This window comes from Neoarius graeffei, chromosome 28 (genome assembly GCF_027579695.1).
Source record: "Neoarius graeffei isolate fNeoGra1 chromosome 28, fNeoGra1.pri, whole genome shotgun sequence".
NCBI classification, from domain to species: Eukaryota; Metazoa; Chordata; class Actinopteri; order Siluriformes; family Ariidae; genus Neoarius; species Neoarius graeffei.
Genome location: NC_083596.1, coordinates 48,575,080 through 48,598,624, shown reverse-complemented (window position 1 = coordinate 48,598,624; position 23,545 = coordinate 48,575,080). Strand labels below are relative to the sequence as shown.

The window sequence follows — 23,545 nt, the reverse complement described above, 5'->3', positions numbered from 1 at the left end:
ATTTCATTATTTTTTCCATCCTTACAGTATGTTGTTCACTCATGACACACACAGCCACATTTAGTTACGCAAACTGCTGACACTCAAAACTTTTTACTGTCTACGTAAACCTAGAATAAATCTAAAGGCTAAAAATACTCGGGAGGGGTGTCTTCCGCAAAGATCGTGGTTTCTGTTCCTCTCCTCTGAGCTAGGAGAACAGCAGTCTGAGTCTCTCACACACCATCATGCATTGTTTTCCTTTTCCGCGCTCACTCAACCTCTTAAACTCCAAGGAACCACCAGTGGTCCCAGATCCGTATACTGGATTAATTCTTTTACTTCCTGTAAAATTTTCAAATCAACCTGCTACATTCTTAATACTCGTAATAATCCACAGACCCTGGAGGATGAGAGGTTCAACACGAGATGCAACAAAACAGAGGCTTGCATACACATTCACCACCCCATGAAGTCAAGGGTAACGCTCAACATGATGCTCCCACCACCATGCTTCACGGCCGCAACGGCGCTCTAGAAAATGTTGGGTTCAGTTCCAGGTTATAAATGCTACAAAATGGAGGGAAAATGTTCAGGAGGGGGGTGAATACTTATACAAGCCATTGTATTAAATCGCTAAAAAGCAGGAGGAGCAGTTCTTAGAAGCATTCACCAAGTTGAAGGGAAGAAGGAATGAAGGTGTGATGAGCGACAGAACATTTTTAGCAGATGGAGGATGAAGAGACTGACGAGGACTGGGGCAAGGTTTCAGCAAAGCAGACGCATTCGACCAAAAACAGCAACATCATGAAGAAAGAGAAGTAGTCAAGTCAGACGGCGCAGTAAGAATGACACTCGGCACAATCTCTGGACTACTAGTGTTGCCACGGTCGCGTCGTTTGACTGACAGATCCGTTTAATTACAGGGTCGGATTTGCCTGAGGGTTAAAACACAAGGATTTCACGCTACAATCTCTCTTCAAATGCTCGTTATTGCAGAACTCCACCGTCATTTGGTGAAAATCATAATCAAGGGCGTTCGTTTCATTTCCTTCGACTAACCTCAGAGATGATGATCAAAGGCTGCTCTCTGCTCAGCGCGTGTGTGTGTGTGGAGATTACATTTTTAAATCGCACAACACAATATTTTCCTGATGTTACAATATTTATGAAATATATGATGTAGTACTTGGAATACCCGGTTGTGCTAGGAGTAGAAAATAATCGAGCTGCGTCACGTTCGAGTGTTTTATTCCTCTTGTACCTCAGAACTTCATCAACTGTTGCAATGTGCTTTAAATGGAAAAAATAAAATGTAGATTTTATCAGTTTATAGCTACGTTTAATACTGTTATCGCATACGTTACGCCGTTCCCTCACCAGCAACTTGCGTATTATATATTTTTTGTGCAGCTTTATACAACCCCGATTCCAAAAAAGTTGGGACAAAGTACAAATTGTAAATAAGAACGGAATGCAATAATTTACAAATCTCAAACTGATATTGTATTCACAATAGAACATAGACAACATATCAAATGTCGAAAGTGAGACATTTTGAAATTTCATGCCAAATATTGGCTCATTTGAAATTTCATGACAGCAACACATCTCAAAAAAGTTGGGACAGGGGCAATAAGAGGCTGGAAAAGTTAAAGGTACAAAAAAGGAACAGCTGGAGGACCAAATTGCAACTCATTAGGTCAATTGGCAATAGGTCATTAACATGACTGGGTATAAAAAGAGCATCTTGGAGTGGCAGCGGCTCTCAGAAGTAAAGATGGGAAGAGGATCACCAATCCCCCTAATTCTGCGCCGACAAATAGTGGAGCAATATCAGAAAGGAGTTCGACAGTGTAAAATTGCAAAGAGTTTGAACATATCATCATCTACAGTGCATATCATCATCAAAAGATTCAGAGAATCTGGAAGAATCTCTGTGCGTAAGGGTCAAGGCCGGAAAACCATACTGGGTGCCCGTGATCTTCGGGCCCTTAGACAACACTGCATCACATACAGGCATGCTTCTGTATTGGAAATCACAAAATGGGCTCAGGAATATTTCCAGAGAACATTATCTGTGAACACAATTCACCGTGCCATCCGCCGTTGCCAGCTAAAACTCTATAGTTCAAAGAAGAAGCCGTATCTAAACACGATCCAGAAGCGCAGACGTCTTCTCTGGGCCAAGGCTCATTTAAAATGGACTGTGGCAAAGTGGAAAACTGTTCTGTGGTCAGACGAATCAAAATTTGAAGTTCTTTATGGAAATCAGGGACGCCGTGTCATTCGGACTAAAGAGGAGAAGGACGACCCGAGTTGTTATCAGCGCTCAGTTCAGAAGCCTGCATCTCTGATGGTATGGGGTTGCATTAGTGCGTGTGGCATGGGCAGCTTACACATCTGGAAAGACACCATCAATGCTGAAAGGTATATCCAGGTTCTAGAGCAACATATGCTCCCATCCAGACGACGTCTCTTTCAGGGAAGACCTTGCATTTTCCAACATGACAATGCCAAACCACATACTGCATCAATTACAGCATCATGGCTGCGTAGAAGAAGGGTCCGGGTACTGAACTGGCCAGCCTGCAGTCCAGATCTTTCACCCATAGAAAACATTTGGCGCATCATAAAACGGAAGATACGACAAAAAAGACCTAAGACAGTTGAGCAACTAGAATCCTACATTAGACAAGAATGGGTTAACATTCCTATCCCTAAACTTGAGCAACTTGTCTCCTCAGTCCCCAGACGTTTACAGACTGTTGTAAAGAGAAAAGGGGATGTCTCACAGTGGTAAACATGGCCTTGTCCCAACTTTTTTGAGATGTGTTGTTGTCATGAAATTTAAAATCACCTAATTTTTCTCTTTAAATGATACATTTTCTCAGTTTAAACATTTGATATGTCATCTATGTTCTATTCTGAATAAAATGTGGAATTTTGAAACTTCCACATCATTGCATTCCGTTTTTATTTACAATTTGTACTTTGTCCCAACTTTTTTGGAATCGGGGTTGTACACACACTCCAATTTCAGGACAGTCAGATGTATTACTATCTGAGGAATCCGAAGAATCTCCAATAAATCTGAACGAAGAGGCCATTGCACCGCTCTCGCCTGACGAGTCTGGCTTTAGTCGATAGCACAGGTTACCGCGGTGACGTCACGCCCTCAGGGCTGGCTGGCTCAGCAGGGCAGCTCGAATGCCAACTTTGCGGTTGATTTTAACTCTCAAAAATATGTATTTCTTAAATTCCCATTTATGCAGCAGACAAGAGTCAAGGGTAGAGAGACTATCCACTCAGAAACGTATTTAAAAATAAAGGTTCTGTGTATCTCCTTTCATATATGATTAACTTTTTTGGTGCGACTGAAATTCTGGACAGCGCCAATTTTAAACTAACGACTCCCATCATACAGTTTGGGATCGACGAGACACCCTGACTTACAAAAGAAATTGCGAATGCACATAAAACAAACAAAACATCCATTCACAGATCAAGCATCAGGCAAAGAAAGGCAGAGTGGAGAAACAGGGACAGGAAGTGAGAGAGAGAGAGGGAGAGAGAAATATACCTCGCTCAGACGTTTTGGAAATATGCTTTTGTTTGAAAGTGTCTGAAAGAGAGAGAGAGAGACAAAGAAAGAGCAAGGGAGAGAACAGACTCTCAGAGTGACATGAACAATCAGGAAAATAAAGAGAAGTTAAAATGTCTGAAGGACGAAGGAAAACAGGAACTTCAGCACAGCATCACAATGTGTTTTAAGCGAGACGGAGGAGATTAAAGAGCGCTCTGAAGACGAACGTAAAAACAAAAGCCGACCTGTAATCCAAGTGCATGGACAGGAATTTTATTATAAGCTTGGATTAAAATTAATTAAGTGTGATGTAGAGTTTGTTGGGTCTTACTTTGAACTACATTTCCCAGAATGCCACATGCGTGAGAGAGAGAGAGAGAGAGAGAGAGACTCACTGTCACAGGCGTAAGGTTTGTCCCGGTCCTCAAGAGCGGCGGCTGCTGCGTCCAGCTTCTTCCGAGCGCTGCCGACACCCCGCCCCTAAACACACACGAAGGTGAAAATTAATAAATCGACACAAGTCATATGATCATAACTACAACTGTAGCGTTTCAGTACATCATAAACAGCATCCCTTTCACTTCAAACGCATCTCCTATTCCGTTCCATCATCGAGAAACGAACAAGATCTACCTTTCCCTTGCCTTTCCCGCGTCTCTTCGGTGTATCTTCCTCATAATCTTCATCATCCAGGTCGTCCATGAAGTCATCAGGTTCCACAATCCTCTACACACACACACACACACACACACACAGTCATCTTTTGCATGGCGTGGTACCTTGCTAACGCTAAAAGCAAAAATGCACAAGTTTAAAGGCTTCACGGGGGAGGTTTAACTTCTCCGCTTCCTGTCTGAAAGCTCAGCGTTTCCACCACGGCTGAACAGAAAACGCTCGTGGCTTACGTGGGGTAGCCATAGCGACAGCATCGCCGAACGCCTTCAGAATCAGCACGCACCCAATCCGGAGATCGCACTGCTGATTTAAACCCGTTGGCTGTATGTCAAAAACAAGGCGAGGTGAGAATATCACCACCACGTCACCACCATGTCACGAGCCAAGTCAAGGTTGGAGAACGAACAAAGAAACCGCCGACAAAAACAAAAAGTGCTGAATTTAATAAATAAATAAGTCAAACTACAGTGAAGTGATATTTTTATTTACTGTTGAGAAGAATTAAATATTTAACACTGAAAACAATGAACATTTATCATCAAGAAAGAGTACTGCGAGATAACTGAATCACAGCACTGATGATCTCTCCACGCTCACTGGATATGAGAAATCGTGCGCTCTGATTGGCTACTCTACGGCGAGGATATCAGCTCATATCCTGCCAGAAGAGGAAAAAACAAAACAGCGGACCGTGTTGCTGAACCAACCGAGGACGAAATAAAAACTCCACGAAAACAAAATCCCAAAAAATAAAAAGCAACAAAATATGGAATAAAAGTCTCTCATGGTAAGAACATTTTTATTTTTCAAGTATTATTATTATTGCATTTTTCACAAACCGCTCATGTCATTTCGCCGGTTTGTTTATATTCTTCTTCTTTAAGCATTAAAATGTGCTGAATTTTTTTTAGACTGGGTCAAAAACTCAAAGAAGTTTGAAAATTACAGAACTGAAATGTGCAAGGAAGAATTTAATAAACATCTAAAGCTCTTCTATACCTCGGCACGACAGCGAGACGGCACGTTCTACAAAAAAAAAAAAAAACACAAGTCGATTTGTGCAGCCAGCGATAGGTTAAGTCATCCGCCTGAGCAGAAATGATTGTCAGACATTTTATGGAAAAGTTTTTATTTATCGAATTTGTAAAAAAAAACAAATAAAAATGCTCCGTTTCTCAAAATCCGGTGAATGTGGATAGAATAAAAGTTATTCTACTCAATCTCGTCATAGACGGATTATAACCAACATCAGCTCACGTACGACTCGATTTCGTGGAATAATTGTTCAACAGTCCGCACTAACTCCTGAGCAAAAGGAGGAGACACATTTAAGACATCGATAAAACATGATGTCAGCACGTGAGCTACACAGAAAGCGTTTAATACTAAAATAGACCGCTAGGCAAAACTAGCAAACCTCTCTTCTCTATCAATATTTCTAGATTACGTTGTACTGCTCAGGAAAATCCGGACACTGTGATATTGAGGCATTTCATGTTCCCTCAGCAACAACAACCACCACCACCGATTTCACTGGTCAACACGAGGGGTGTAACGATTCTGAACTCAAGTCGATTCACGATACCAGGTTCATGATTCGATATTCTCGGAATATTTTGAACAAACTTCCAACGATTATGACTGGAAATTATTTCTGAATGCAAAAAACAGTGTGCGATTTTATCTGTATGAAATATTAATATAAATAAATAATTCGCCTTTAAGATTTTAAAAATAAAACACATTCATTTATGAACGTCTCAAAAAACTTCGACAAACTCAGTAACTCTGCAGCAGTGCCCGAGGCATCATTTTAACCAGGAATGGAGCTCCAAAGGGGGCTAAAATGACCGTTTTCCGCAGTCTCTTTCTCAGGGACTGTAGATCACAGCGGAGTGCGGCCGGTGCTGCTGAAGAGCTCATTTTAACACGTCATAAAATGCAGACATCTGATTTTGACAACGGTGTATAAATGGTTCTGTATGAACGAACACAATCACCTGACCAGCATGCTCGACATTTTAACAAGCGCAGACCGGGACCTCTGGTGTTCAAACAGTGCCATTGCGATGAACAGAAGGCGAGTTGCATCACAGTGTCTCGTTACACCCACGACTCAACAATAAAAGAAAATCAGGAAGCAGGCGCGAGTTAACGTCTTCCCGAAAAGCATCACGAGGAGGGGAGGTATCGGGTATCAGGGTTGTGTTCTGTGATGTGTTACTGTGCCAACGTGAGCGTTACCTTCCTCACTCTGGTCGCAGGGTTGAGTCCTCCGCTCGTGTACTCGTTGTGCGCAGGCTCCTCGTCGTTCGGTCTGAGCTCCAGCGCTGACCTCTTCTCCAGAGGCTCTCCACGGAGCAGGGCCTCCAGACTGCTACTGCCATCGCTCGAGCCGAGCACTTCCTTCTTCAGACCCAGGTCCAACTCTACACACACAGAGACAAAATTCTGCTCACCAGACAAACGTTCCATTAAAGTATAATGAGGAAAAAAAGTGCGCACACACTGGAGCTCCCGAACGAGTACCTGACTTCAGGGAGGGGAACGCCAGCCGAGGGTCTTCTGGAGGATGAACTCTCCTCTTCTTCCTCCAACGGCGGGCGGGGTACGTGTATAACTGCCCAGGAGCCACACCTTCTCACACACACAAACACACCCAGTGGGAGGAAGAGAAAGAGATTCACACACCATGTTTGTGTGTGTTGTATCTATTCATGATTCACACACCACGTGTGTGCGTGCGCGTGTTATACCCGGTCCTCGGTGCCTCTTCTCCATCCAGATGTAGCAGTTGCTCTGGGCGACACCAGTCTGTGAGTCAAGGAAGGGCATTCTCACACTCCTCTCTGCGCACAGACGGGCGTTATAGTTATGGCACTGCTCCAGGGCGTCTCTGTAGTACTGCTCTCCCAGTCTACACACACACACACACACAAAAGTTATGGTGTCTTCACAGATGTCTCTAGATCACTGTCCCGAAATCAGATTAACTCAGCAGCTCCTCCGTGTGTGTTTGAGTAACAATACTGACTAGGAGTTTAATCAACAGCTTCTGTGCGAGAGGCTAATCCGCTGCCAGAGGCGGAGCGGTCGTCCAGTCCTTTCATTCTCATGTGTGCGCGCGCGAGATCCTGACAGCAGGTGGTGACACGCTGTTACCGAGCAGCCGCTAAGAGCCAGAAAACACTCCGGAGAGAACACGAAAGAATGATTTCAGGAAGGACGAAGAGGAATGTCTCCTCCTTTCTTCAAGTCACAAAAAAAAAAAAAGTAGCCAGCCAATAACATTCCCCATTTTGGAAACGTCATCAATATCAGGGCTCGAACAGACAGACAGACTCATTACCCAAGCCCAGGGGCGGAGCTAAGGGTTGGCCAGGGGGGCCGTGGCCACCCCAGGGCCGGACAATAAGATTTATAAAACCGATACGTCCCACGAAATGTTAGTTCCGCCCGCTGGATTTTTGTTCCGCCTATTTGGTTTCTGCGGGGATGCATATTATCGTAGCACAAACATTTCGCGCGTTCAAGCAGCAGGTGGTATCAGATAGTCATGCTCTAGTTCGACAACACAACAACCTACGAACTGCGTGAACGTGCGATTAATTTGGGATGCAAGTTATTCATCTCTTATACTCTCTTCAAGTTCTCACTTTGTAGACATACAGTTACAATTCTGTCCTCAGACAATCCCGGGTTTCCAGAAATCTCCACTTTGCCCGGGGTTTTTGAAAGTATCCGTTTTCAGTGACTGAAACCTTCGTTTACATGTAAATGCAACCGTATAGATAAATATGCGTCTTTATAGATATCCGGCTACAGTGGGATTTGTGCCGTTTTAGTGATTGTTCCTGTGTCCCTAAAAAAAGCTGTTGTAAAGCCAATATCAAATCTACCATTCATCGGGAAAATCCTGGAAAAAATTGTCTTCAATCAATTAACTGCCTTCTTGATATCAAACAGCCGTTTTGATAATTTTCAGTCAGGATTTCGTACCAATCATAGCACTGAAACAGCGCTGATTAAAGTTATAAATGACATACGTCTTAATACTGATGCAGGCAAAACATCGGTCCTGGTATTATTGGACCTCAGTGCAGCTTTTGATACTGTTGATCACAACATACTGCTATATCGACTTGAACACTGGGTTGGATTGACTGGTAAAGTTATCAATTGGTTAAAATCATACTTAAAAGATAGAAGCTTCTTTGTTACCCTGGGAAATTGTTCCTCAACGTCAATGTCCTTGACCTGTGGTGTCCCCCAGGGGTCGATTCTTGGACCATTACTTTTCAACCTTTGTATGCTCCCACTTGGGCAAATTATCAATAAAAATTCAATTTTGTATCAGAGCAATTCCAGCGTTATGGATGTGACATTTGGACTCAAAATGGCAACAACTGACCTAGCTAATTTTTATTCCTTTCCAGTATTTTAAAATTTGTTGTATATTTTTAAGACCTCTCATATTGGAGAAGTCATGGGAAAAAAAGAATTCCTATAGTACATTTAGAACTCTAGAAAATGCCAAAAAAGACATGCGTTATGGATGTGACGGAAAAAATACCCCATTTCCAGGGTGACTACACATATTCATCAAACTCTGTGAAATTGCAAACATAATATCCAAATGCAGGCATGCATTTAATAAAGGAGTCTTAGCTGAAAATAAAAAAAGCCTTTGTTTAAAATATTTTCTATTTCAAGCAGAATCTAGGAAGAAAAAATCAGCGTTATGGATGTGACATAATTCCGTTATGGATGTGACGCATCTGAAATAGACATGGCATATGTTTAGAAAATCAGCAATTTAACCACCATAACCCTTTGAAAAACTCTCTAAATATCAGCTAAAACTATCAAAGTTCTTAAATAATATTTAGGATGGCTATTGTTTTGCTGTTTTGTGGATTTTAGCATACATTTCTGTGGCTTGTGGCAATAATATAGAATTGTACATGATCAAAGTTGATTTTAGCTTGGGTTTTACATTATAAGAAAGAAAGACTGACAGTGACATATTAGGTTGGTTACAAATTGGTTCAACTTATTCACATCTGTAAAATACAGGCCTCGGTGAGATCTCTGGGAGTGGTTTTGATGTATTACATGTTGCTTTATTTTTGCATGGTGAGGTTGACATTTACATGGAATTGCCCTTCACTGCTATGCAGATGACACCCAAATTTATTTTGCTCTATCACCTAATGACTATGCCCCCCTTGAATGTCTCTACCAGTGTATCGATCAAATCAATAGCTGGATGTCACAAAATTTTCTTCAGCTGAATACAGATAAAACAGAAGTAATTCTATTTGGAAAAAAAAGATGAAAGACTCAGGATTACCACTATTCTTGACACAAAAGGGATTAAAACTAAAGAAATGGTTAAAAATCTTGGTGTTTTCATTGACAGCGAGCTAAACTTTGACAGTCACATGAAAGCAATCACTAAAACGGCATTTTATCACCTAAAAAACATTTCCAAACTAAGAGGACTTATGTCAAAAAATGATCTGGAAAAACTAATACATGCCTTCATCTCTAGTAGGGTTGATTACTACAATGGCCTTTTCACAGGCCTGCCAAAAAAGACCATCAAACGACTTCAGCTGGCTCAAAATGCAGCGGCGAGGGTTCTCACACGAACAAAAAGAACAGAGCACATTACTCCAATTCTAAGGTCCCTTCACTGGCTTCCAGTAAGCTACAGAATTGACTTTAAAGTATTGCTGCTGGTGTACAAATCTCTAAATGGTACAGGGCCCAATTACCTCTCTGATATGTTGCAGCGGCCTAACCCAATCAGATCTACCAGATCAAAACAGAAAAATTTACTATTAAAACCAGTTGTTAAAACAAAGTGTGGTGAAGCAGCTTTTAGCTACTATGCAGTACAGCTATGGAACCAACTGCCAGAGGACATTAAAAATGCTCCTGCTGTTGGCAGCTTCAAATCTAGGTTAAAGACCAAGCTGTTCTCAGATGCTTTCTGTTAAATAATTAATATTGTCTTCTTTACATTCTTTATAATCTTTACTTCTCTGCATGTTTTAAATGTACTTTAACTTTATCCTATTTTATTCTTTATTCTATTCTGCTGGGGTTTTTTTTCTTTTCTTTCTCATCCTATTTGAACTACTACTTCATTTTATTATTTTATTTTTACTATTGTTTAATTCTTATTATTTTCTTTTAATTATTTTAATTAATTGTTTTAGAATAAAAATAAAATTATTTTATGTCATTTTATTTCTCTATCGTTTACTGTTTTTGTTTTTACTTCTGTAAAGCACATTGAACTGCCATTGTGTATGAAATGTGCTATATAAATAAACTTGCCTTGCGTGCACACATAGATACTAGATAGAAAGCAAAACGTTGGTGGTTTTCGACTGTACGACTCAAAAGAGAAAATTACGTCGGCAAGTTAGCTGTCTGTGAATCACTTTGCTCACTCTAACCGCAGAATACAACTTTTAAAAGTTAATGTTTGTCTGTTACATGAAAATATAGAGATGTGTGTTACTGGTGGGAGTACACATTGATTAATAATCATCACACTCATACATACACAACACTCATGCATTCTCTCAACACACACTCTCCCCACCCCTCTCTCTCACACACACACACACACACACACACACACACCACTCATGCACAGCACCTCATCTGTGTCATGTGTTACATCAGTATAACACTTTCACTCACTCTCACTCGCGCGCACAAACATTTTGTAACTCAACACATTTAGTTTGTACAGTACTTACAATGGACAATATCACGACATGTAAGTGTTTATATATGTTGTATGTATGAGTTAAGTATACAAGTATTTTCCTTTTCCTGAGCAAAAGCACTCTTTATTCAAGCCTGACTAATATCCTTACTACTTCCCAGGTGCCTGGGGCAGGTGATCTTTTAGTTTTTACTTTTGCATTTTAGTAGTGATCGCTAAAATCCTGATGCTTAACTAGAGTAAACAAGTTGGATGGTTTCTTTGTTTTGCAGGTGCTTTATGTTACATAAATAAATTAATACATTAATTTCTGACCTCTTGGCTCACATGGGTTTTGTTCATGAGTTCGGCACCAGATATGCCACCAGATACATCAGAATACAGGAAATCAAATCTAGCTAATTCAAAATTTCCCGGGGGAGGACCCCCAGAACCCCCCCCCCCCCCCTTTATTTAGTCACAGCATGGCCACCCCTTGTATATCCTTGGCCCCCCTTTGGCCACCCCATGTAAAAAAAAATCCTGGCTACGCCACTGCCCAAGCCTACTGATTACACACTTATTTACAGAACTGTGCAAGATTTGTCTCATTTCAACATACATAGCTTGTTTATTGTGGGCGTGGCCTGTTTTTTTTTTTTTTTTTTAGCCCTGATGAGAAACATTAGGCGCGATAACAGAACTCTGAAAGCTAACTGGCTAAATTATTCATTAATTAGCGGTGGTAGATGTAATAGATAGATAGATAGATAGACAGACACACACTGGGTGCGATTTGCTGGGGGGGATGGTGGGGATCATCCCCCCCTCTGGTTTTTATCTCTGCTGAAAAAAAATCCTCGGGGACAACCCCGTCAATAAAACAAACAAACCAAAAAAAAAGTTGACATGACAGGCATGTTGTGACACAGTTTTCTATGGTCTACATTGCACTCACTTTCAAAATGACCCAAAGTGGCAGCTTTGATGTTCACGAACGTCCCCAGCAAATAGATACATTGTAGATAATAAAAATAGATACATTGTAGATAATAAAAATAGATACATTGTAGATAATAATATCCAGAGTGTGAACGTGGATTTAGCGCCATGAATCACATCCTTACTGATGAGCGCAACAGAATGAATGTATCCACACTGACAGCCTTCTTTTCCTCGCTGTCAATGGGCCAGATGTGCGTTCCTTCCCTGCTGAGAAATTCGCAGAAGGGCGAAACGCGGCGGATAGCGCACCGACGGGAAAGCAGAAAAGGCCACATGAACTGCGCCATCAGAGCAAACTGTTCATTTAGTATTCATGTATTTTAGTGATTTTCGAGTCACTGTCCATTTAATCCGGAGGGAGAGAAACATCACAGCAACGCGACAAGCAATGCGAACTTTGTTGTGTGTTAGTGTTCGTGTATTTAGTCAGAGAGATAGGAAGATGAATTTACTATCTCTGGTTTAGTGTTCGTTTTCATTTAGTGTTATTCATTTGATATCATCGGATGTTATTGAGCTGTTAGCCTATTGTTACCTTAATTTTGTGACGTTTCATGATTAAAAAAAAAAAAAAAACATCCCCCCTTCTGGTTTTTTGACAAATCGCACCCTGTATATATACTGTCTCAGAAACTGGGTACTGTGGGGGTCCCCCACTAAATATACTCAGTCAATAAACTATACGGTTTTGAATGATGTTGGGTTTAATTTGAAATAAAATGATGAAAGAAATAATACAGATAAAACTAAATCTTTGATGTGAATACTCTTCAGAATTTGGCAAAAATTCTGCAAATTTGTGGAAAAATGGCGGCTTGATCTGGGACATGATAAATGGTTGACTCCATCGCATTCCCTTAAAAAGGTTGTAGTCCACTGAAAAGTCTACAGTTATCACTAAGGCTACGTTCACACTGCAGGCTGAAGTGACTCAAATCCGATCTTTTCGCCCATATGTGACCTGTATCCGATCTTTTATTGACAATATGAACGACACAGATCCGATTTTTTCAAATCCGACCCAGGCCGTTTGGATATGTGGTGCTAATTCCGATTCCTATCCGCTCATTTCATATGCGACTTCAGTCTGAACCGCCAGGTCGCATTCATCCGACTTACACGTCATCAACAAGCCACAAACGTCACTATTCTGCGCTGAAGTAGGCGGCGGGTCTCTCAAAAAAGTTACAACAACATGGCGCATAATCACGGGCGCAGATAGAGGGTGGGACGAGTCATATTTAAATTCACCTCGTTCGGTCCCCCCCACTTATAGGGAGGAAAAAACGTCTATGCTGTCTTTCTTTGCATAAGGCAAACCTCACGGAAAAATCAAAAGACTAATTACCATTCGGTTTATTGAGGTGCACAGCAGTGTATACATAGTTGCAACAACTCACATAAAACAAAACAAAGACTGATATTCGGTTGGTTGAGCTGCGCAGACTGCACAGGTTGCGAGCTCGAGCTTGGTTGCTATGGTTACTAACAACAAGTTTGACAGGCATATCGGGGTTGGGGTTGATTTGCTGGCAGCTTTGTCCCCCCCCAGTTCAAAAAACGTATCTGCGCCCCTGCGCATGACATCAATGCGAGGGACGCTTCGTGAAGGTTCTGAATCTTCTCAATGGAAGGACGCAGAGGTTAGGGAGCTGATTTCCATTTGGGGGGATGCAGCTATTCAAGCTAGATTGGATGAGTCATACCGCAACCGGGCGGTTTTACTTCCGTAAACACTGGCCATGCTCACTGCGTGTGACGTCGTCGTATCCTGCAGTGCGCATGCGGAACACTTTTAGGTCGCTTTTCGTTCATACTGAGGATCACATACAAGTCGCATATATTTGTTAATGTGAACGACCTCACAAAAAAATCGGATTTCACAAAAAAATCGGAATTGAGCATTAAGCCTTGCAGTGTGAACGTAGCGTAATTGTATTTTAAGTTGTAACTTTATCCACCTAAGGATTGGTGCGCTCACAGAATAATCATAACCGTAATAAAACATCATGCAGAATATTTGATCACCGTCATAACTCCATTTTCCGCAGACCCAAACCCAATACGATCATGTGTTTTGATCAACGGAAAGCCTCAGGGTCAAGGTCACGACCTCACCAAAAGTAGCAACTTAAAATCACTACGCCGTATAAAAATCTAGTTAAAAATCTGCGATCTTGTTTTTTAAAATGAAAGCTGAAAGTTCGGTATAGAATATGTTTCTTGCAGAATATGTTACGATGGTAGCTGGTCTTGTATGAATTTCTGAGCTATAAAATGAGTCGTGGTCTATTTTTTACCGTAGCATGTTATTTGTGTGCGGGGAAGGACAGACATTAACAATCTGCATGTGTAGAATGGAATTTTCCACTCCAACAGTTAGAAGTTGATCGTGCTTCCATTTGCGGTCTCTCTGTTACGTGGGTGATCTGTTCGGACGTTATCACTGAAAAGGTGAGTTTTGACAGTTTTATTTTGTTTTAGTCTTGCAGTATAAGGCAATAGAATGTTTCTTTTTCATCTTACTTTCATATTTCGTAGTGTTTGCGTATTTTTGGCCAATATTTTGCAACCATGGTCAATTTAGATCGAACTTTTGATAGAGTCTACGGCCAGTCATTTTGCCCCGCCCACACCTCGCGCTCCGTCCGGTGCGGTAGTGATGTCCCGTTGCTCGCGCGCCACAGCAGAGACCCACGCGACCTTCAGCCGGTACAATCGCTGTTCTTTTACCGCCGCCGTTATTCTCATCTTTCCGGTGTGTTCTTGATTTTTCCATTGTGTCCTATTTCGCTGTATCAAACACCCAAAACGTATCATATTATTCATATTTAAGTGAATAATCAATTCAGTCATCATAACTTGGCATTTTTAACCCAAGCAATCAAAAAGAGGAAATTTATTCAATATTTTCACTCATCTGTGAAGGAGGGGCTTTAATTCTTCATGATGAAGTTATTTTATATGGAAATCAATTTTACAAAAACATTTGAACTGTAATCAAAAAAAATATTCCACAGTGGAGGCCAGATAAAGCAAGACACTATCTTTATTCTTATTAAACATGACAAAAGAAACATTGTTAGGTAAATGCAAAAAAATAAATAGTAAAATTAGAAAATTTATTTTTTGACCATAATGTCCCAAATGAGAGAGCAGTTTCTGAGACGGACCTGTATAAGATAGACTCAAACATGGTGAGCGGGGAACTGAAGAAACATCGGACCATGGAGAAGTGAGAAAACATCACCGGTTGTTGAAATCGCAGCACCACATCGAAAATAGACAGACATCGCTTGTCGCTTGCTAGGGTAAATCAAATGAGTAACGAAACCCAATCTCTTTACGGTTCGTGTACAAGATGTGTGTGTGTCAAAAACAGGGTAACTATACAATTTAAAAATACATAAACAACGACTTCCTTTTATAAGCTGATTACAAACAGGATTAGAAATCCTCGAGTGTGGACGAACACACGTGTGACTGCTTTCCAGCTTTCAGATATAAAAGGAAACCATGAACAGTGAAAAATCATTTCCTGGTTCTGGTTTAATCTCACTTCCCCCCTCCAGACTGAACGAAGCGAGTCGCTCTGAGTCGAGTTCTAGAGTAGAGTAATCTGATCGGGGGAAAAAAGGGAAGAAAAAAAAAAAAAAAGTGTTACAGAAAAGATCAGATCAGAATGATCAAGAGTCAGTCAGAGTATAATGATGATGATGAAGTACTTAAAGCAGCAGGATTAATTTCACTGCCACAGAGAGGTTAAACACCACCACCTCATCCATCAAGGGGCATCTTGATGAAAATTTGAGATTTTAATTCAAATGTCTGGGAGGAAGATGTACAGGCCACACTGTTAAAGGTGAAGTAAAGACCTGGGCAAGTTTGTGCGAGTTAACAGTGAGCTGATCTTTAGAGCTAATGGTGCAGGCAGGGCGGCTTCTATTGCCCCAGGGGGAAACACACACACACACACACGATTCCCAGCAGCAGCTCTCTTGCTCTATATCGCCGCCACATCTTTAAAAATAAACTCCTGATGTGTTTAAGAATCATTCGTTTCCTTAAAAAGTCACAAAAAGCTTCAAAACTTGACCCATTTCTCCATTAAGACCAGCTGCTCCTTTCCCCACCCGTATTTCGTCAAAACCCCGCCCGCTTTTCCGACGATACACACTCCAACCAATGCTGCCGTTCAAAGCTCACCGAACCAGCCAATCACAATGCAGTGGGCGTGACATGACAAACCAATCCCTGCTCAACAAAAGTGGGACTCGGAACTGAGAATACGGGTAGGATTAAGATAATAAAGGTACCCTTTTTTTTAAACCCGAATAGGACATTCAGCTAATTCGACAAGTTATCCAACAGTACAAGCTAACGCTAACTAGCTAGCTAGCTAACGTTAGCTACTACAGTGCGCTTCAGGCGTCGCTCGCTGTTTTAACTCACAACCACCTCCAAAATGTCTGAAGTCCTTGTTAATACGAACCAAAGTGGCGCTAAGTCGCGAACGGCTCGCTTTAAACTCCCAACAGCGTGAGAAATGTACTCACAGTTTCACAACATTCTCCACCACCGCCGCCATCTTGGCTCGCCTACACTTGGACTCCAACTGCGCATGCGCACCAAAGAGGTCTAGAGATTTCCGAGAGCGGAAGCAGGTCACGTGGTTACGATGGTTGAGCCACAATAATCTCATCTCACCTAACCTGCATGTCTTTGGACTGTGGGGGAAACCGGAGCACCCGGAGGAAACCCACGCGGACAACATGCAAACTCCACACAGAAAGGCCCTCGCCGGCCACGGGGCTCGAACCCGGACCTTCTTGCTGTGAGGCGACAGCGCTAACCACTACACCACCGTGCCACCCCGCCACAACAACAATAATAATAATAATAATAATGTCTTGCATCGTCAGTTGAGGTCGGTTATTTAAATATATACTTTAATAAGGGTTTAATATCACATTAAGACACGTTGTAAGTAACTTTTTAAATAGCAAGTGAATAAACAATGTTTAAACTAATGAATGAAGAATATTGAACGTGTTCTTTTTTTAATGTTTTTTGCCTTCAATAAATGTCTGTCTCTCTCTCTCTCTCTCTCATTCTCTCTTCTTCTTCTTCCTGTTTTTAGGAGGCAAATAAATCTCATTAAAACCTCGATGGATTTTGGGTCCCTGCTGAACAGCCAAATACTGGTGCAGTTCCCTACTTGGCCACATGATGGTAGTGTTGCTGAAATAATTTCACCTGCTGAGTTTCTTCACGTGTTCAAGGGCAGATAAAGTGATCTGAGAAAAAAAAAAACAACCACTGTGATCAAATCTACCTCAGAACTCTTCACTCCTAGCCCGTGATCAGTGCAACCTTTAGGTTATTTGGTCAAAACCCTGTTTTCTTTTTCACGTGTGATTTTACAAGTGTGTCTTTCGTTCTCCTCCTGAGCTCAGACAGGAATGTATGTTCCTACATGTGTGAGAAATGTGTCAAACATACCAGTAAAACCATGTGTCAGGAGTACAAAGCTAATTATTTTATTCCTCCAAGTGCAGCCAGTCACGTGACCATCAGGGCATTGTGTTCTACTTCAACACCTTGCCTGTTTGTTTAGCACTGAGAACAAAGTAAATCAGTTTCCAGGCTTGGTTTGAGCTCTGTGGCATATTTTATCCATTTAAAACTGAAATCTGAACCAGTTTGCTTAACTCCAGGCTATAAACTTTCCCTGTTTGTTCAATCCATTAGCACTAAAAGCAAGCTTCACACACCAGACCTACTCGTTAATCAGCTACATTTGGTTCATTTGTGGCCAAAGAAGTCAAACGCCATCTTGAAACACGTTCACTAAGGCTATATCACTGTACTTTTAATGCGTTTAGCAATTCTAGTGCTAATTTGTCACGTGGTGTTGTATTTTCATTATTCCTCTAAGAAGTTAGTAGGCGTGTGTCGATCTGACGTCAATCTTATTGTTAGTACATTCACAACCTAGCTTGAGACGTTCTCAAACCTGAGAGTTTTTATGTAGTGCCTACACACAAAATAGCTAGTACTTCTTTTATTCATGAGAAATAAAGTGTAGAAGTAGAAATATTCAAGCAAATGCTAGGCACACATCCCAAGAATTGGATGCAGCTGCTATGTGACGACAGCGTTATGCCAGATGCTCAAGTAGGCAACTAGTTAGTGATGACATGCGCAATGGGGGGCGGCACGGTGGTGTAGTGGTTAGCGCTGTCGCCTCACAGCAAGAAGGTCCGGGTTCGAGCCCCGGGGCCAGCGAGGGCCTTTCTGTGCAGAGTTTGCATGTTCTCCCCATGTCCGCATGGGTTTCCTCTGGGTGCTCCGGTTTCCCCCACAGTCCAAAGACATGCAGGTTAGGTTAACTGGTGACTCTAAATTGACCGTAGGTGTGAATGTGAGTGTGAATGGTTGTCTGTGTCTATGTGTCAGCCCTGTGATGACCTGGCGACTTGTCCAGGGTGTACCCCGCCTTTCGCCCGTAGTCAGCTGGGATAGGCTCCAGCTTGCCTGCGACCCTGTAGAAGGATAAAGCGGCTAGAGATAATGAGATGTGCAATGGGATAAGCAGGAAAGTTAAAACTTTGGAAGTTGATCTGTTTAGACAACTCTAATGAACTCGGAACTTGGAAAAATCCAAACTCGGATACAGAAAAGTGCAATGGAGCGGTCTTTCAGTGTGGAATTCCAACGCTAAAACAAACAATGTCGCACCAACATGGCGGCACTCTCAGTCACCAGGATAACAGATTTCCAATTTTAACAGCTTAGTAACACTGATTTCTGCCCAATTTTATGAGCACCAGTGAACAAGATGATTGTCAGATGTCCGACGTCATTTCTGTTTGTTAATCATGCAGAAATATTTCATGTCGAGCTTCTTCGTATGTTGTTAAAATGCAAAGACTAGCCATATAAACCAGGGCTTTGAACCAGAATTTTTTTCCTATTGGTTCGTTCCGAACAGAAACGGAATTTTAACGTTTCCGGTTTTGGGTTCCACCATTAAATAGACGTTCCCGAACCGGTTAGAACAAAAAAATTTCGTTCCCAGAATGGTTAATTACGTTCCCTGTCAGCTGTTTAACAAATGGCTATAAAACTATGTCTCTGTCTCATCCAGCTTAAGCCAAATGTAGGCTAATTCTATTACAACCTTCATTAAATAAGACAAGAAATAATTCAAAACAATTATTATTTCAAATGTTGGCGATTTGGATTCTCAGTATGTCTTCCCATCTACACAAACAGAAAAAGTGCCAAAAATGAAAGATAATTCGTTTAGTGTGTTACCAAAGGCTAGTCAGGCCCTATAGAGGGCTACTGCATGACGTCACCGCGCCGCGAGATTTTGTTAGGCGCCAAATTGGAAGACCAAGTACACATCTATGCAAGTACATACATACATAAAACAAACTACACCTGAAATGTAGCCAGGGCCGGTTCTGCCCTAATCTGGACCCGGGTGCAACATCGCGCAACCCCCCCCCCCCCCCCCCCCCCCCCCCCCAAAAAAAAAAAACACCAGTCTAAATCAGGACAACCATCACATAACTATAACTATAAACATTTCATATCAACTATTTTAACTAAATGGGCTATAATAAATAAGCCTGAAGGCAGCCACGGCGGGCTGCCTCAGAAAAGTAACCATTTGTCCTACCTTAAAACTCGTTTTGCATTTTCTGCCTCCTTTTTTGTATTTTCAACCCTCTGTTTATTTTCTTTCCTTTTCTGAAAACCCGATTTGTGTCCAGACATTTTGTTCTGCTACCAACGAACTAACTCGTCAGGTCTCGTCTCTCGAGCCCGCGATGATTCCCGTGGGAAGGGCAACAATTGATACATTTTTACAAACAGCCAATAGGGAGGTTGCATCGTTCAGGCTCTTCTTTGCTCAAACACTCAGTAATTCATTTATTATCACATGGAGACGTGATAGTAGTTCACCTTCCCGCTCTCTCCATTCAATCAGCAAACGTCACACAGGAAGTGAACCCCAGCGGGTCATAGAAACTTGCGCAGGAGAAGAATGACTTTTTAATTTGTAGGCTACGGAAACTTTGAGGAACGAAATAAAAACCGGTATTAACCGGTTACCATTATTTTTAATAAGCGTTTCTGTTCCGGAACATAAAAAATAATAAAGTTTCTGGTTTCGTTTCTGTTCCTTGTGAAATAGAAAAAGTTCCCGGTTTTCGTTTTCTGAACCGGTTCAAAGCCCTGATATAAACATGCACTTGCTCTGGGATTGTGTGCGTGGATTGTAGCACGAATCCCACTGCACCACGATGAGCAACAGCATTACGGGTAATATAGGAAAGTGGAAGCCAAAGCAACATATCAAATCAAAAGAAAGGTCAAAGGGGAAAAAAAACCTCACGATATGCCAGCGTTCTAAAGAAGTTGTAGAACTTTTCGACTGGATTTGATTGCCTTGTTTTGTTTGGTGCAGTGGTTAGCACTGTCGCCTCACAGCAAGAAGGTTCCGGGTTCGCACCTCACGGCCTTTCTGCGTTTCGTTCCACAGTCCAAAGACATGCTTTGGTTAACTGGCTGCTTTAAACTACCCGTAGCTGTGAAGGTGTGTGAATGGTTGAGAGGAGAAAAGCTCTATAATAATCCAGTAAAAGGCAACAGGAAACCAGTACTGTAATTTTGCTGAGAGATTTTGAGGCAAGTCAGAGCCACGTCACTGTAGTAACATGCCAAATAATGAGTGAGTAAGATTTGTTTTATTTATTTGATTGCACGTTCCAGCAAAACGAAGGAAATATCATTAAACAAGTTAAGACTAGACTTGAGGAAGGGGAAAAAAAAACAATTCCACTGAACTTCGAAACCATTTCCTCCTCATGGTTGCTTTCTTCTTTCTTGTTTTTTTCCATCGTCTTCCAAAAAGAGTGAGTGACTGTTTACACACACACACACACACACACACACAGAGGTGCTGTTTTGGTTGTTGGTTGCAAAATTAGCAATCATTTTCAGCTTGCTTTAGGGTGGTGTTTCTCAGGAGTGTTGCAATCTTCATGAAGCTGTTGACACACACACACTTTCCTGATTAGCCACACGCTCCAGACTTTTTATGCCTCCAGCATATAATGCGGGGGAATGCAGCTATCGCCAGAGGTGGACAGTAACGAAGTACATTTTTTGAGTAGCCGTACTTTACTTGAGTATTAATTTTTTTTTGGCAACTTATGACTTTAACTTCACTACATTTGAAAGACAAATATAATACTTTTTACTCCAGTACATTTCTGTCAAGGTCCTCGTTACTTGTTACTATGAAGCAGCTTTGAAAGTGGATGTTTTTTTCTTTTCTTTTCTAAAACGTGATTGGTGTTTTCGCAGGTGACCCTGAGACAGCCCATCAGTAATCACTAGGGTCACGTTTCATCCATAGACTGGATAAAATCAAGTTCAGTCATTTCTCTGCAGCATTATTTAACACAATCAGTTGATGGCAGAATGGAAAGAGACGGTTCTTCTGGGGAATGCATGCACTCATGGCTATAGAGGGTTGCCGCGTGACATCACCGTGCCACGAGATTTTGTTAGGGCGCCATATTGGAAGACCTCAAGTGCATACATACATACATACTCACAATACAAAACAAACTACGAGCGAGAGTGAAGTGATATTACAGCTTGTGAAGTGACACGATGGCTGATAATTCTGGTTATGTGAGTACATTACCAGCTGCAGAAAGGACACGGTATGTGGAGAAACTGGCTGTGATAGATGGGTTTGACCTATATGATAAGACTCGGGGCAAGGGAGAATGGAAACATAAGGAGGACCTGACTACTTATCTGTTTTTATTTATATATCTTTGAATTATTTGGACATGGGGAAAAACTATATTTAAAATCCAAAGAGGGATGGAGGGAGGAAAATTAAAACAAAAGAAAGAAATGAAATATATAACATAAATGTGATAAAATTAAGGATGTTTTTATTCAGTAAACATTTAAAAAAATGTTCTACAACACTCTAGCATAGTGACTTACCAGTAACAAAATGGTCTGAACATATTCTGTACTGTTGTAGACTTGAGGTATTCAGATCCGCTCTGCATAAAGCAGCTAAATACTCTCTCTGTCTCCTGGCAGAAAGCTCCTTGGTTTGCTCCCCTTGTGTCTCAATCACAGCTGGTATTCTGAAGAAAGACTTCTTTTCACCTTTCCCATCAGCTTTGTTAGAACACCCTAACACAGCACAAAAGTTTACCATTGTAGGTTTTTGATGAATCAAGTGCCTCGTGGGTTCACATACCGCGCGCTGCCGTTATTTCCCCCTAATCACGAGTTTATTGGTCTTCCAATATGGTGCAGGGTTTGTTTACTTCTGGTTTTGGGTGACGTCAGTGAAAGGGGTCTATAGCTAGAACCCATGTTTCAGTTTTCTGAAAGGATTAAAGAGTTGTTTCGTTTTAAATATTTGCTTTGTTTGCCTAAAACGGAGCACATTACAGCCTACAAAAACTTACCGTCCAACCTGCAGAAGCATATTAAGGTATATAAACGTTTTACTCCAAGAGAAAGCTTGCAGTGAAGTTGTCTGTGCTTTTAGAGCTAGCGATAACGTTGCAATAGCTGTGCAGTCTGGTTAGTCAAATGACTTTCTATGGTTTTTCCCACCAAGTTGCCATAGACTTGTCCACAGCTAACGTTAACACATAGCTAGTTAACTTGGACACTGTTAGTTAGCATGTAAAAATGGAGTTACACTAACATGAATAACGTTAACTTATCTGAAGTGCTTTCAGAAATGTTTTAGCATAATATTGCCAAATAAACAAAATGTAGAAATCTTTATTTTCTAGTAATGTCAGCTACCCAATATGATTTCAAGTTTGAAAAGATTTTGCTAGCATGTCAGGTGGAGCTTCACTGACTAGCTAGCTTAACATTAAACCATCATCATGATTCCAAAGGCAGATTCATATGTGCATGAATACATACACTTGTGTGCACGTGAGACCTGTGAGATGGACAGTATTGTACTAGTCAGTCACAACAAATTGCTGGAATTTTTTTTGTTTTGATGTCAGATGATGGTCTTGCACTTTTTTGTCTTGCTTAAAATGGTGTTGCTGTTGGGCAATTATTAAGCTCGAGGTGTGGACCTGGGTTTTAAGCAGGTTGGACTGTCATTTTTATTTTCTGAGCAAGCTGCATTTACAGCTATTCCACTGTCTTCCTGATTAACATACACGTACATGTGTGCACATACTGCCAGAGCTGGGTCAGAACCCTACCATGTTGCTTTGTAGGGGTGGGGAGGAGTGTGACAGTTTAAAAAAATGATGACAATGGTTCTTTTTTCAGTTCAGTTGTGTTTCATTTTGTGTTATTCTACCAGGTGTTTATTCTACAGGTTCTACAAGTTAGTCAGTAAATCCAATTGGTTGCTTCAGAGACATTAGGTTTTGTAAGCGTTGTGGCAATAATACAACGATGCATTGACAGAAAATGTACTTTGAATACTTAAGTATTTTTAAAAGCAAGTACTTCAGTACTTTAACTTAAGTAAAAAG

General features: G+C 41.2%; 1 protein-coding gene across 2 annotated transcripts in view; it reads right to left on the bottom strand.

Annotated features, from left to right (window-relative positions):
• dpf2 (double PHD fingers 2) overlaps positions 1-23,545 on the bottom strand; it is a 44,653-nt gene that overhangs the window by 5,104 nt on the left and 16,004 nt on the right. The window contains exons 1-6 of one of the 2 annotated variants that reach the window (XM_060912569.1): positions 16,529-16,614; positions 6,997-7,157; positions 6,770-6,877; positions 6,485-6,669; positions 4,199-4,291; positions 3,961-4,045 (exon numbers count right to left, since the gene is read on the bottom strand). In XM_060912569.1, the coding sequence (XP_060768552.1) occupies positions 3,961-4,045; positions 4,199-4,291; positions 6,485-6,669; positions 6,770-6,877; positions 6,997-7,157; positions 16,529-16,560 (664 nt within the window). In that variant the 5' untranslated portion in view covers positions 16,561-16,614. Of the gene's footprint in view, positions 1-3,960; positions 4,046-4,198; positions 4,292-6,484; positions 6,670-6,769; positions 6,878-6,996; positions 7,158-16,528; positions 16,615-23,545 lie in introns of those variants that run through there. The other variant, XM_060912568.1, reaches the window with a different exon arrangement.